The sequence below is a fragment of the Eschrichtius robustus genome, chromosome 5 (genome assembly GCF_028021215.1).
Source record: "Eschrichtius robustus isolate mEscRob2 chromosome 5, mEscRob2.pri, whole genome shotgun sequence".
NCBI classification, from domain to species: domain Eukaryota; kingdom Metazoa; phylum Chordata; class Mammalia; order Artiodactyla; family Eschrichtiidae; genus Eschrichtius; species Eschrichtius robustus.
The window spans coordinates 69930233-69943433 of NC_090828.1; the positions used below are offsets into that span (position 1 = coordinate 69930233).

The 13201-nt window shown below is 34.6% G+C and overlaps 1 protein-coding gene across 1 annotated transcript in view; it reads left to right on the forward strand.

Moving 5' to 3' along the window:
- Window positions 1-13201, forward strand: part of KCNH7 (potassium voltage-gated channel subfamily H member 7) — a 445052-nt gene that overhangs the window by 376961 nt on the left and 54890 nt on the right. The window contains exon 7 of the mRNA XM_068543961.1: window positions 761-1186. Coding sequence (XP_068400062.1) covers window positions 761-1186 — 426 coding nt within the window. The remainder of the gene's footprint in view (window positions 1-760; window positions 1187-13201) is intronic.

Here is a 13201-nt window from a genome sequence, read left to right on the forward strand (position 1 = left end):
CTTTATTAAGTAGAATAAATCTTAGAGTTTGAGTACCCCTTGGTGGCTAAGAATCTTGCAGCCTCTCCAGATCAATATTCTGAATATCTCCTTGCACCATTCTTTCCACATGGTTCTTTAAATGTGATGAAGGAGTTCAGGTGAAAGTATATTTGTCCCAGAATATAAAATACTCCTTCAACCTTTTAGGAAAAAGACTCCTTTGTGTTTATTTTAATCCCATGTCCCTTGTTTTCTAATGTTAAAAACAGATTTGCAGGTGGGAAATTTTAATTAAAGATTTGAATGAGTTGAGTTTAATTTATCAAAGTTTAATTATAAATTAAATATATGTAAATTAAATATGACCATGGATCCAAGTAGACTGTTTCTAATCATTACAGCCAATCCTTTCTTAGGTTTGAAAACAATTTTTCATGTATTAAACTGATTTTATGATTTTCTAAAAACTGCTATGTATTTTTATTTCTGAGTAGTAGTATGTTCCAAAGGAACCAGTAACCCATTCCTTAGTATCTCAGTGACAATATTCACTATTTTTTAGTGAAAATTATATTTATCAAGAAATACCAATGAGGTTTTCTGGGGTCAAACATACTGGATGGTAGGGGCTTATATGGGTTCCTTTAAATGTACATACTTCACAATTCCATGATTTTTTTAGAAGATTTTGCTGTATAATTACCTTAATATTTTTATAGATTTGGAGATTAAATAATCACATTTTTATGTAGTGTATGATTCTCTTTTCTGTATTCAGGTTCTCTCTTTAGGAGCAGACGTCCTACCAGAATATAAACTGCAGACACCACGCATCAACAAGTTTACAATATTGCACTACAGTCCTTTCAAGGCCGTCTGGGATTGGCTTATTCTGCTGTTGGTCATATACACTGCTATATTCACTCCCTACTCTGCAGCCTTTCTCCTCAATGACAGAGAAGAACAGAAAAGACGAGAATGTGGCTATTCCTGTAGCCCTTTGAATGTGGTAGACTTGATTGTGGATATTATGTTTATCATAGATATTCTAATAAACTTCAGAACAACATATGTAAATCAAAATGAAGAAGTGGTAAGTGATCCAGCCAAAATAGCAATACACTACTTCAAAGGCTGGTTCCTGATTGACATGGTAGCAGCAATTCCTTTTGACTTGCTGATTTTTGGATCTGGTTCTGATGAGGTAAGAGCTGCTTAAGAATCTTATTTTCTGAAAGATTGAAGTTATAAAAGTGAAGCTATTTTAACTGCAAAAGAAGCGGTTGCTTTACAAACTTTCTATATCACACAGATAAAATTCATTTTCAATTGGAAATGCTATAAAATGAAATGGAACATTTTTGCCATTGCATATAATTCACAATTCTATTTTTGCTAAGAAATAGTAAAGACTATTTATCTTTTAAACAACAAATTAAACTTTGAGACAAGTGTTTCATACCACATAGCACATTCCTAGAATGTATAATTTCTACATATTAACTTTATGGATATAAAACTATCAAAGATGAAGATTCCTCTTTCTTTCTTAACTCATAATTGTGGTTTGCAAGAGCAGGGACTTGTTTTATGTTCAAATTATGTGTAAGAGGCATCTTCTGAAATGTTTTATTCAAAACTCTCTCTTAAATAATACCTAGGTTGGAAAATACTTCTTGTGTCCCCACTATCTTATAAAGTTGGAAATTTCTTAAAAGTATTATTTCACCCTATTATTTTTTATTTTAAATATTTACTTATTTATTTGGCTGTGCCGGGTCTTAGTTGCAGCATGAGGGATCTTCGTTGCCACACACGGGATCTTAGTTGTGGCATGTGAACTCTAAGTCGCGGCGTGTGGGATCTAGTTCCCTGACCAGGGATTGAAACTGGGCCCCCTGCATTGGGAGCGCAGAGTCTTAACCACTGGACCACCAGGAAAGTCCCCTAAAGTTGGAAATTTTAAGGAAATCTGACAAGTGGATGTGCATTTTCTGGATAGAAAGTCCATATTTTTAATCAGATTCTTCTCAAAGGGTTCTTTGATCTAAAACAAGTTACGTTCTCCTAAAATCTCCTCCAATTTATTGCACTAATTTTTTGTAAATAAATTTCCTGGATTCTATAACAAAGTTTTACAGAAGGTGTGAAAGTAGATCTAAGGGATTAGATTGAGAAAGATAACCTGGGTGTGTTGAATTTTTAAAATTCAGGGTCAGGAATTCCCTGGTGGTCCAGTGGTTAGGACTCTGTGCTTTCACTGCCCTGGTCCTGGGTTCAATCCTTGGTCAGGAACTGAGATCCCACAAACCACGCAGCGTGGCCAAAAAAAAAAAAAAAACAACTAAAATTCAGCATCCTTTTCTACCTAAGAATCAGTCAGTGCCTCACCATCATTTTGGGTTTTTTTTCAAGAGGAGATCAAATATCATAAATGCCCTCTGCAGATGGTTGCTCCCTGACCAATTAGCACTTGAGGACAAGAGAATCCCCCTCAGCCAAGGGAAACAATAGGTTTAGAAGTAAATTCTCTCCCACAGAACATGCCCATCAAACTGTGGATGAATTAAGAGCAGGGTAATGGAACAATATATTCTTCCTGGATTCTACAGACCTTAGACAAAGTCTCAAACTTGACTTTCCGCATCTATAAGGATGATAATATTACTTTCCCTGCTTAAGTTTTTTTTTCTTAATTTGAGACTCTAATGAGATAATATATGTAAAACTCTAGCAAAATACTCAAAAAAAAATCAGCTGCTGTTAAACTAGTTGAACTCTTAATGTTAGATATTCCTAACTTTGGTTTTTAATTAAAAGGCAAGCAAGTGAAATACTTCTTTATCAATATTTATCTTTATGAGTTTCTTACAATGGGTGAATCCATGTAATTACACCAAATAAGTTCTTATTGATAAATAGAGTAAAACCTCACTTTCAAATTTTAAAATATATACACCAACAGCAAATTAAATTTCAGCTTAGTGAAATGAAAGAATGGGTAAACAATAAATAGGCAACAAGATTGTTAGGGGAAGTTGATTTACCAATGATATTTAATCAATAGCAATCAAACAAGTGAATATTAGAATACGCTAATTATTCTAAGATGCAGCACTTGATCAGTTTAATTTCAGTTACTATATCATCACTTGAAAATAAAAGTTTATTAAAATATGTAATTCAAGTAATCACTGTTTCAGACAGAACTTCAAGTGAGCTGAAACAAGAGAAAATTTATGTGATTCACATTAATATAGGATGAAATAGTCTTGGGGAAAAATGGTGTCTGGATCACCTTTCTCATGTAGCATAAAGGAAAAGATGAAGTTTGCCTCAAGTAAAGCAATTCCAGTTCTTCACTCTGATATGTATAATTTTCCGGATTCCTCCCTGTTTCCAAAGCTGCTCCTCTCTCTTTTGAAATGTGATATGATATGGGAAGGATCCTGGCTTTGGAGTCAGACAGACCTGGGTTTGATTCGCCTTTGTGCCTCTTACTTGCTGTATTTAAGCAAGATATTTAATTCATTTAGGACTTTATTTCTTTTCTGTAAAATGGTGAGAGGTAGGTTCTTGTGATTTCTAAAAATAAAGCAGCATATATGAAGAAACTAGACCAGTAGCAGGTAGGTAGTACTTTCTTGCCAAAGGTTACTTCTTTTCTCCTTCCCATCCCTTTGGATTAAAGTCCCTGTTTCTTAATGAAGTCTTCCTTTAAAAACGTACATGTTACCACATTAATCCATAAATATCTAAATTATTCAACAAAGATTTACTGAGTAGATTTATTGAGATTTATTGATAGACATTATCGTATAGTAGTTATTGGATTAGCTAGTTGCAGCTAGGAATCCTGAAGAAAGAGACAGAAAGGAAATGTTTTGAGGACAGTTATTGTCTTGCAAAGCACAGGAATTTGGGGTATGTGGTGGGGGGAAGTAGGTCTGCATCAAGGATAGCAAGTGGAGGGGTGGGTCTGGAAGGAGCATTAAAGAATCAGCTATGAAACTTCCTGGTGGATGGACCTGGGGCTACCTTTACCCAACTACAGCAACTGTTTACTTAAAATCCTGAAATATGTTAACCCAAATAAAGGGGGAGGGGAGCAGGTTGGGGGGCAAAAACAGCTTTTTCTTCTTTTGACTCAGTATTAAAAGTGGACCAATCTGTCCAAAATGACAGGTCTGAGAAGTTTGATGGATGTCTTGGGTTTCTTGTGGATTGGCCCTTAGGGCTCCAAAAGACCATGACAAGTTATGGCTTAGGATTCACTCACTGACCCAAAAGATGTTCCTTCTCTTTGGCACACATTTCTTACCAACTGTTCTCCATGTGCTGGGGCTCTTCTACCTCTACATCAGTGTTTCTCAACCAAGTGTATCACAGGCGCCCTAGGATGAATCTATAGTTGGTTTTCTGCTACTGTCTGAAACTTATTTTGTTGAGTTTAACTTTATACAATTTGCATTATGAAATCAATAGGTATTTTGAATGTGTATTGTCAAAGGGTGTCTCCCTAGCCACCATCCCGACCCCACCCCATCCTACTTTAACAGTGTTCTGAAACTTGACAACTCACAGATCTCACAGGAAATGTTCAATTCCGCGAAGGGTCTGAGCACCCAATTTGAGAGACGTCACACGACAAGTGAGGTCCTCACTTGGTGCCACAGGGATCAGAGGTACAAGAGCAGATGCTGCGATCACGTAGCAACACTCTGTTATGTAAGACGGTTGTCCAGGGATCCTTAGCAAATGTGTATTAATTTGTTTAGATTATAAACAAAAGTAAAACATAAAATTTTACGTGTTATCATAGAAAACTTGTATCCCCCTCCCCCAAGAATACGTCTGCGAAAGTAGCCAAATTTGGGAAACATTGTTCTAAATGATTTTCTCTCTCTCCTTTTTCCCCCACCCCCCGCACTCTGTGAAAACTTCAGAATCCCTTATTGTGAAGGTTGTTCTAGAACTGCAAAATTAAGCTAATTTCCTTCTGTAGCCTCTAGTGTGAATGGTTAATTTCTTCTCTAATAAAAAAAGTACCCATGGATAACAAAAAAAAAAAAAAAAAAAGAATCGACTATGATGGGTAAAAAGACCAGTGATGGATTGGAGTACTTCATACATTTTCCAAGAGTGACAATGAAGATACCCCTTTTTTTTTTTTTTTTTTAAAGAAGAAAATTTCAAGAAGTATATTGTACTCACACTTTTTTCTTTTTTCTTTTTTTTTTAGTTATTTTTGAGATATACATTTTAAAGTAATAACTAGGATTATGACTTATAACATTATACCAGAACATATAAGATTTTTAGAAATTTCATGTAATGTCTGAAACATTTATATTAACATATTGCCATACAAATAACCCAGTGAAAGTTTAGTATTAGTTGTTTTGTTTGTTTGTTTGTTTATACTGCAGGTTCTTATTAGTCATCAATTTTATACACATCAGGGTATACATGTCAATCCCAATCGCCCAATTCAGCACACCACCATCCCCACCCCACTGCAGTTTTCCCCCCTTGGTGTCCATATGTCTGTTCTCTACATCTGTGTCTCAACTTCTGCCCTGCAAACCAGCTCATCTGTACCATTTTTCTAGGTGAAGATACCCCTTTTACATACAAACCATATTATATAACTATAATCAGGATTTTCAGGATGTAATGATATTTCAGAATAAAATTTCCCCAAAAGTGTATAATATACCATATTACAAGAGTATAAAAAATATTCAGCGTTCATTTTTGTTTCTGAGAAAAACAGAAAAGAAATGCTTCCAGAGAAAAGAGATCTTACATTCAAATGGACTAATTTGGGAAGTTTCATCATATGAATATGAAACAATAAAACCTCTTTGGATTTTGGCCCCCAAATTAAGTGACAAATTCTAAAATCGTTAAGCTAGAGGTCACTCTTGATGAGGGGTAATCTAGTCCAGGGTTTTTCAAACTGGGGTTTCATGGAGGTGCCCGAGAGTCTCAGAGGCCCTCAAAGGTTGACAGGCTGATAAGACTCAGAACCATCCATCTCCACTATACAAAGAGTAGCTTGATTTTATCTGCTTTACCGATTAGAGTTTCAAGTAAATTTTAACAGGAATTGACCTAATTCATTTTGCCATTTCCAGAAAAGGTTATGGTAACTGCCTTCTCAAGTAGGTTCATTCATTTAATTAGCATTTATTGGGAAACTCCTAAGTGCCAATGTACTAGACTCTGAGTTTATAGAAAAGAATGAGACGAGGACCCCACTGCCTGAGAGCTTGCATCCTAGACTGGGAGAGCAACGGATGAGCAGATAGAGTACTATCTGATAACAGCTTTAATAGTACTATATTCAAGGGGACATGTGAGCATGGAAGGGGAAGTTTCTGATTACCAGTGGAAGTTTTCCAGTTAGAAAGGGTAGAAAGGTCATGCCCATTAGAGGCATGGAGCTATAAAGTGTTGGTTTCCAGTCCTATCAGAACTAACATAACAAATATTTTATAATGCCCCTTTCTACTATTGTTAAATAAAAGTCATAGATAATATAGCTTTCTTACATACATAATTTCACAAATATAACATATAATGCTCACCCTTAATATAAAGGAAAAACAAAAGAAATGTTCATAATAAAATACCTAGTAGAATATGTGAATGCTTCAGGCATGTCTGCATAAAAAGATATAATGAAGTTATCAGATGCTTGTACCTACTGATAACGAGAAAGTCCATATTTAAACAATAAATTCAATATTAAATGGGATATTGTTAGTTTTCTTTATATTTGCATTTTAATAAAGGGTTGCATAGATATGTGTGTGCTTATAAATGTATTGATATATATGTGTATACATGCATTTATACAGACAGATATGTTTATATGCATATATTAATATTTAGATACCTAGAAACACTGTGACTGTGATAACTACAAATGTTTACTGATATAGCTGTGCTGAATACCATAGAGTATACAAATACCACAAGACCTGTTGTCAATGAAAATGAATAATGGCAGTAACTGGGCTTGCCTATGTCATTAATACTAATATCTTCCTGATGCTAATGCCATCTGGACAGACCAAGGAAAAGATTCTCTATTTCTTAATTTTTGCATCATCAAACATCATGCCATCCGTAGCAAATTACCTCAATATCATTGATGCAAAGGAACACTATTATTGGTTCAGTCTCCAGAAAGTCAACTTTTCATTATCTGCCTCAAATTTTTCCACAGTTTGCTTCTCTGTGGCAAATTTTACTTTCAGAGATATTGGTAGTTAGAATCTAGAGCTTCCTGTTTAGCTACATGCTTCATTAAACTCTTCCTCCCCTGAAAATTAGTAGTATTCTTTTGATTAATTACTTGCTTTGTTGACCTCTCTTCTTTCACACTTCACTGTTATTTTTCATGAATTCTGAATGCAGGCAAAGCCTTTGACAGAAAGTTCTAATAGAAAAGAGGAGTTTCAGCTCACATTGATATGTTTACTTCATTAGTCTGATAGATGAATCATGGAATGGATACAAGGAAAAATGTAGCAGGCCTCTGTATAGAAACTCTGATCATCTTGTCAGCATTCTTTCCGAACCTAATCTCTACAATAGTTGTCATTAGTTTGTTGGAAATGAATTTCTAAAACATTAGACATACTCATGTTCAAAGTTAAATGACAAAGAACATTTTGAAGACCTGCATGCATATATGTGTCTACACATAAAGCCTCTTATTAGATAGTTCTTGGGAATTAAGGCAGAAGTTTCCATTGGCTTGTATTTGAGGCTACTGGTCATGTCTCCAAAAATCTGTGCCATGACGAGACACACAGGATCCACAATGGAATAATTTTTGAGCTAAGGAAATATAAGTGTATTCCATCAAAAAATTTTGCATTAAGTTCATCACTTATCCATTATTTATTTACATGTGATCCACTGATAAAATTTGCTAGAGATGGCATAAGATACAATTTTTGGTAAAATGTTTCCAGAACAAGTCAAATTCCAATTTTAAAAACATAACATAACATTCATAATTGTTTATTTACTGTAACATTTGCCTAATACTATTTGGAATCATTTGATAATCAGTTTTCCATATTACTATAACTAAAGAGAAAGTGAGGTCAAATTGCAGCAAAATAGAATGTTAACTACAAAACAAAATAAAAATAAAAGTGTCTCGGCAGTTAAAGCTATTAAATAATGGAGGTTGTAAAATCTTTTTATTTATTATTTTTTAAATATTTATTTATTTATTTATTTGGCTGCATCAGGCCTTAGGTCTTTGTCGCGGCATGCAGGATCTTTTTGTTGTGGCGCGCGGGCTCTAGAGCTCGTGGGCTTAGTAGTTGTGGCACGCGGGCTTAGTTGCCCCGTGGCATGTGGGATCTTAGTTCCCCTACCAGGGATCGAACCCACGTCCCTGCATTAGAAGGTGGATTCTTAACCACTGGACCACCAGGGAAGTCCCTAAAATCTTCTTTTTAAAAGCCCCTTTGTGGAGGAATTTGTGAGGTTTGCTATGGGTTAAGAAAGGCTAAGCTACGTGTCCCCCCCGCAAGGTTTTTTACACACTCAAAATGTAGCTCTTTGATTGTAGTAGTGAATGTGTTTTAGAAATATTGAAATAGTGTGACACAAGCTGAACAAAACAAATAGAAACTAGTTTCAATATTATTGAGTTTTATTGGGCAGTTTATTGAATGATGAATACAGGTACCAGAACTTAGAGGGAATAGAAATGAAATCTAAAATAAAACATGAGTGTGGAGTTATGAAATGTATTACTAAGTGTTCCCTTTTCCCCATTTGTGCCAATATTACTTGACAAAGAGGACAGAATGATGGATTAAGTAGAAAGTTTCAATGACAATTCATCCTAACAACCTGTAGGCAAAACCAAAGATCACATACTTATATTTCCTCATTTATAAAAGAATAATTCTATCCACTTACTATAGGCAAAGATTTTAGAGAGTAAACCTCTGAAATAAAGTATTTTAAATGTAAGATTTTTGAAAATGCTTACTAAAAAGAAAGAATTATTTTTCAAAATTATTTTGAAAAATTCTTGAGCATGAGATTTTCTCTTATTGATGATGCTTTCTCAGTTTAACTGTAACCAAACTTATTCTTAAGTAGAGAGTTGTTTAATACTGATAAGAAATCACCTATTCTAATTTCAACTCTTCAAAAAGAATTCCACTTGCATTAAGAGAGAATGCCTGAACTATTATGAATTGTCTAGTAAAAAAAAAATCACATAGTTTTCTTGAGTCTGGGTCTAGTATCTAACATACTGACAAAATTGTAGTTGTTTAGAGTATGTATTTTTAATATAAAGTTCAGTTAAGAAAGTCATACTTAATAAAGGAAACTAACTTTTACCTCAGTATAAAAAAAAGTACCTAGGGCTTTAATGAACTATGGATGTGGGTACATTTTTTAAAAATTGAAATTCGATGATATTCATCAGCTACTCAGAAATTTGAATAATTAAATTTCCAGAGGAAGAATCATTTTACATTTTTTGAAAATTCTGACAAAATGAAAGTCTTAAGTAGGCCTTCTTTACTGTGGCATTCAGGCAAAAAGAGTTTGAAATGTCATTCAATCACAGTGAAGGAGTTGAATTTTGAGATGGCATGGGCACTGATGAGGTGGAGAGTTGACTTATTAGAGTTTATTATTATCTCCTTTGCTATATATTCATGGGCAGGACTGGAAAACAATTGACCTTGTTTCAATCTAGTGTAAAATAGTTAACTGTTTTCTAGATCTTATTTATTATCATGATGTCTTTATCTTTCATAGTAATGATTACACTTACCTCCAGTGAGCTTTTATGCCTTTTCAGTCTCTACCAAAAGTAACAATAAAGACCATATTTGTCTACCAGTGAAAAGTTCAAGAAATACCACCTAAGAGAAACTTCTTTACCTCTACACTTTAAAAGTTGTTGTCATTAGTTTAAGGATAGTTTTATTTCTATTTTCAAAAAATGAAAAAAAAAACGAAGGTAGATTTTCATATGTCTGGATATTACATGAAATTAGATATACTGTGAGATAACCATGCATTCTGAAAATATTCTAATCAGCCAACAACTACAATTATAAGGTAGTTGTTGGTCCCATTTTTGACTTGCAGATAATACAAAGATAGTAGCTCATTGAACCAAACTATGGAGACTAACAGTCTCCAACAAATCTGAAAGAGGAGATGGATCATATTTTAGTCCACTTTTTCTGAGATTTTGGTGCAATCACTTCTCTCTGTTGTGTAATCTGGGGCAAAATGCCTTAAATCTTTAAAGAGACATTTAAAGAAGAAGAAGAAAAGAGCTATTGCAAGCCTAAGTGTCATCTACAAGATGTGCTGTACCCAACTGTAGCTAAGGAAGAATGCCCAGGCATGTTAGCAGCGTCTTGATAACAACAGAAAAAAGCCCAAGTCATTTGTTACATTGTCAAACTAGCATATGTAGTTATGCTTGGGTACATGTTACAGAATCACAAGAGAATGGCTTTGACTGTTGAGGTCAGTATTCATTCATCCTTACGATGCAGCTGAAAGTAACCTCTCCCCACCGACCCTTACACTCTCCCTCTCCTTTTTCCTTTCTGTCTCCCCCTCCTTCTGCAGTTATTTTGTGTCAGCTGGCTTGAGACTTCAACATGTACCTTATTTCTTAAACTTTTTTGGTCCAGAAAAGAGGTCATTTGTGTGTTATTATATATTATATTTATTTATCTTAACTTACTGTCATCTAGGTTTCACCTCATTCTGACACAACTCTAGAAGAAACACCAGAGGTTTCTTTGGGGGGAAGGCAAAAAGAAGGGAAGTGGCACAGACAGCAGATTTGATTCCTTTACTTTTCATAACGTCATTTTACTCCACCATCTTTGCAGCCAGAAGAGTCATTAGTACTTTTTATCACAATATGTTATTAAAGCAGCTCATTTGTTTTGAAGCATTTCTCTTCGTTAACCAAATACCTATAGAAATGTCATTATATGTGATTTATTTTGAGGTTCAGAAATATTGTTCCAACGAAAGGCAGTTTTGATAATAAATCAAATAATAATAACCCTCAAATATTTCTGATTTCTCAACACGAGTAAATAGATAACAAAGCTAGGAGGAAAAATAAACATGCAAACTTAAGCTATGAAATGTAGAAATGGAGTTATGTTGAACCGGGGTGATTTCTGTTACCAGAGCCTGAGTAGTCAATGCATCCAGATGACGTTCTTGTCTTTAAAAATCCCTGCAATTTCCATAGGGAGCTGAATGACCAGTGTCCAAAAGCCTCCATTTGAAATTCCAGATATCAAAGTAACACGTTTGGAAAATATGTTGCTCTGTCAACCCATTTTACATTATAAAGTTCCTGCTTAGTGATGGAAGCGAAAGTGTATGGGATATTCAAATAAAAACACAGCCTAAATTTACTGGGTATTACCTACAACCCTAGAAGGATTTATTATTATGCCCATTTACAGATGAAGAAATTGACCCTTAGAGATTAAGTAAATAACTTGTCCAAGGTGACACACTGGTATGGAAGCAGAATTTCAGACCTAAGTTTGTTCTGAAGTTCTAACTCATTAACTGCTAAGCTGAAACACTGGCAATACAAATAGTGGAAAGTTGACATCTCTCCCAGGAAAACACCTCATACTCACTTAAACTCACCATTCATTCTTTGAAGAGATATAATTTTAAATTTGTGATGAAGAAAACACTGTTTCCCTTATTGCACCCTGAAAAATAATAACTCAGCTTTGGAAACAGAGAAGACTCACCTCTCCACCCATCCCTAAATGAACAAAGACCAGAATCCAATTGTGGTAAGGACATCTCAACTGTACAAGCTCCTCTTATCTCTAGAGGATTCGAATACTAACTGAAAAGAAGTCAGGGGAGACTGAGAAATCTTCCCTTCCCTTGTGACCACTCTGGCACAAGAAAAAAAACTGTAACACTTATTATAGAATGTTAATGAAAATATTTTCTTGATATTTAGAGCTCTTTTTCCATCAAGTCAATATGAAGTTATAGGGTGATAGTTATACCACATGCTATTTCTTTAATTAAAATATGTGTCCTTAACACAGATGGATGTACTTTGAGAAATAAACACCAACAATAAACACATAAAATGACTCAATAATTGATTGGTAAACACCATGTAACTATGGAATAATTATATGCCCTGTGAATTATATAGTACTTATAGTTGGCATTGTTTAGGAAACCCAAGAAATGAACTTGTAATTTGTACTTATCAGATTTCAAATCCAAACAACCAGTTAAGTATCTTGTTATCATATAGAAGTGTCCTATCATTAGACACCTGGTCAGTAATAATCGTGCAATTAGTTACACATATCATACCCCAAAGCAAAACACATAATATCATTGGGATATCAAGAAACAATTTATCAATTCAACACATTTAGGAAGAAAAAATGAATTTAAATATAGTACTTCATGCATGCATGCAGTCATCCAATAAGTTTCCCAGTTGCCTTCTTGACTGGCTCCTTCTCATTATTCAAACACTTCTAAACTCTAATGTCAGCCCCTCAGCAGGATTCTCTTTGGTCTTCCTTTCTAAAGTGGTCCCCATCCCAACCCAAGCCCCTGAACATCCTCTAGCATATCACTCTGTTTTACTATCATCATCACACTTTTCACTCTCTGAAATGATCTTATTATTTGTTTATTTTAAAAATATGTATCTCTCCCCAACAGACAGTAGCCCTTGTTTCACTTCATAAGACACTTTGTCTAGTAAATAAATGTCTTTTTCTATTATAAAAGTAACCATGTCTGTTTGTTCAATACTATCATCCCCGTGTGTGGACCTTGGTAGGCCCACCAGTAACACTCTGGAATGTTTGTCGGTGAATGAATGACTTACTGAGTATTCATTATGTGCCAGGCATGTGGTTAGAGCATGAAACCAAGCAGATAGAGTCTCTGTCCCATAAGTTTTACATGCCAAGATTCTGAATTAATGTACTACAGACTTTCAAAGTACTTTCCAAAGCAGGTGTAAAATTAAAAAAAAAAAACACAACTAACCTTAATACTTAATTCAAATACATAGTCATCTTCAGTGCTACCATATTGCTGTAACCTGTTTCTACTTACTTTGCTTCACAGGAACATACACTGAATTGTTTACCAACTATTTCTGACCATG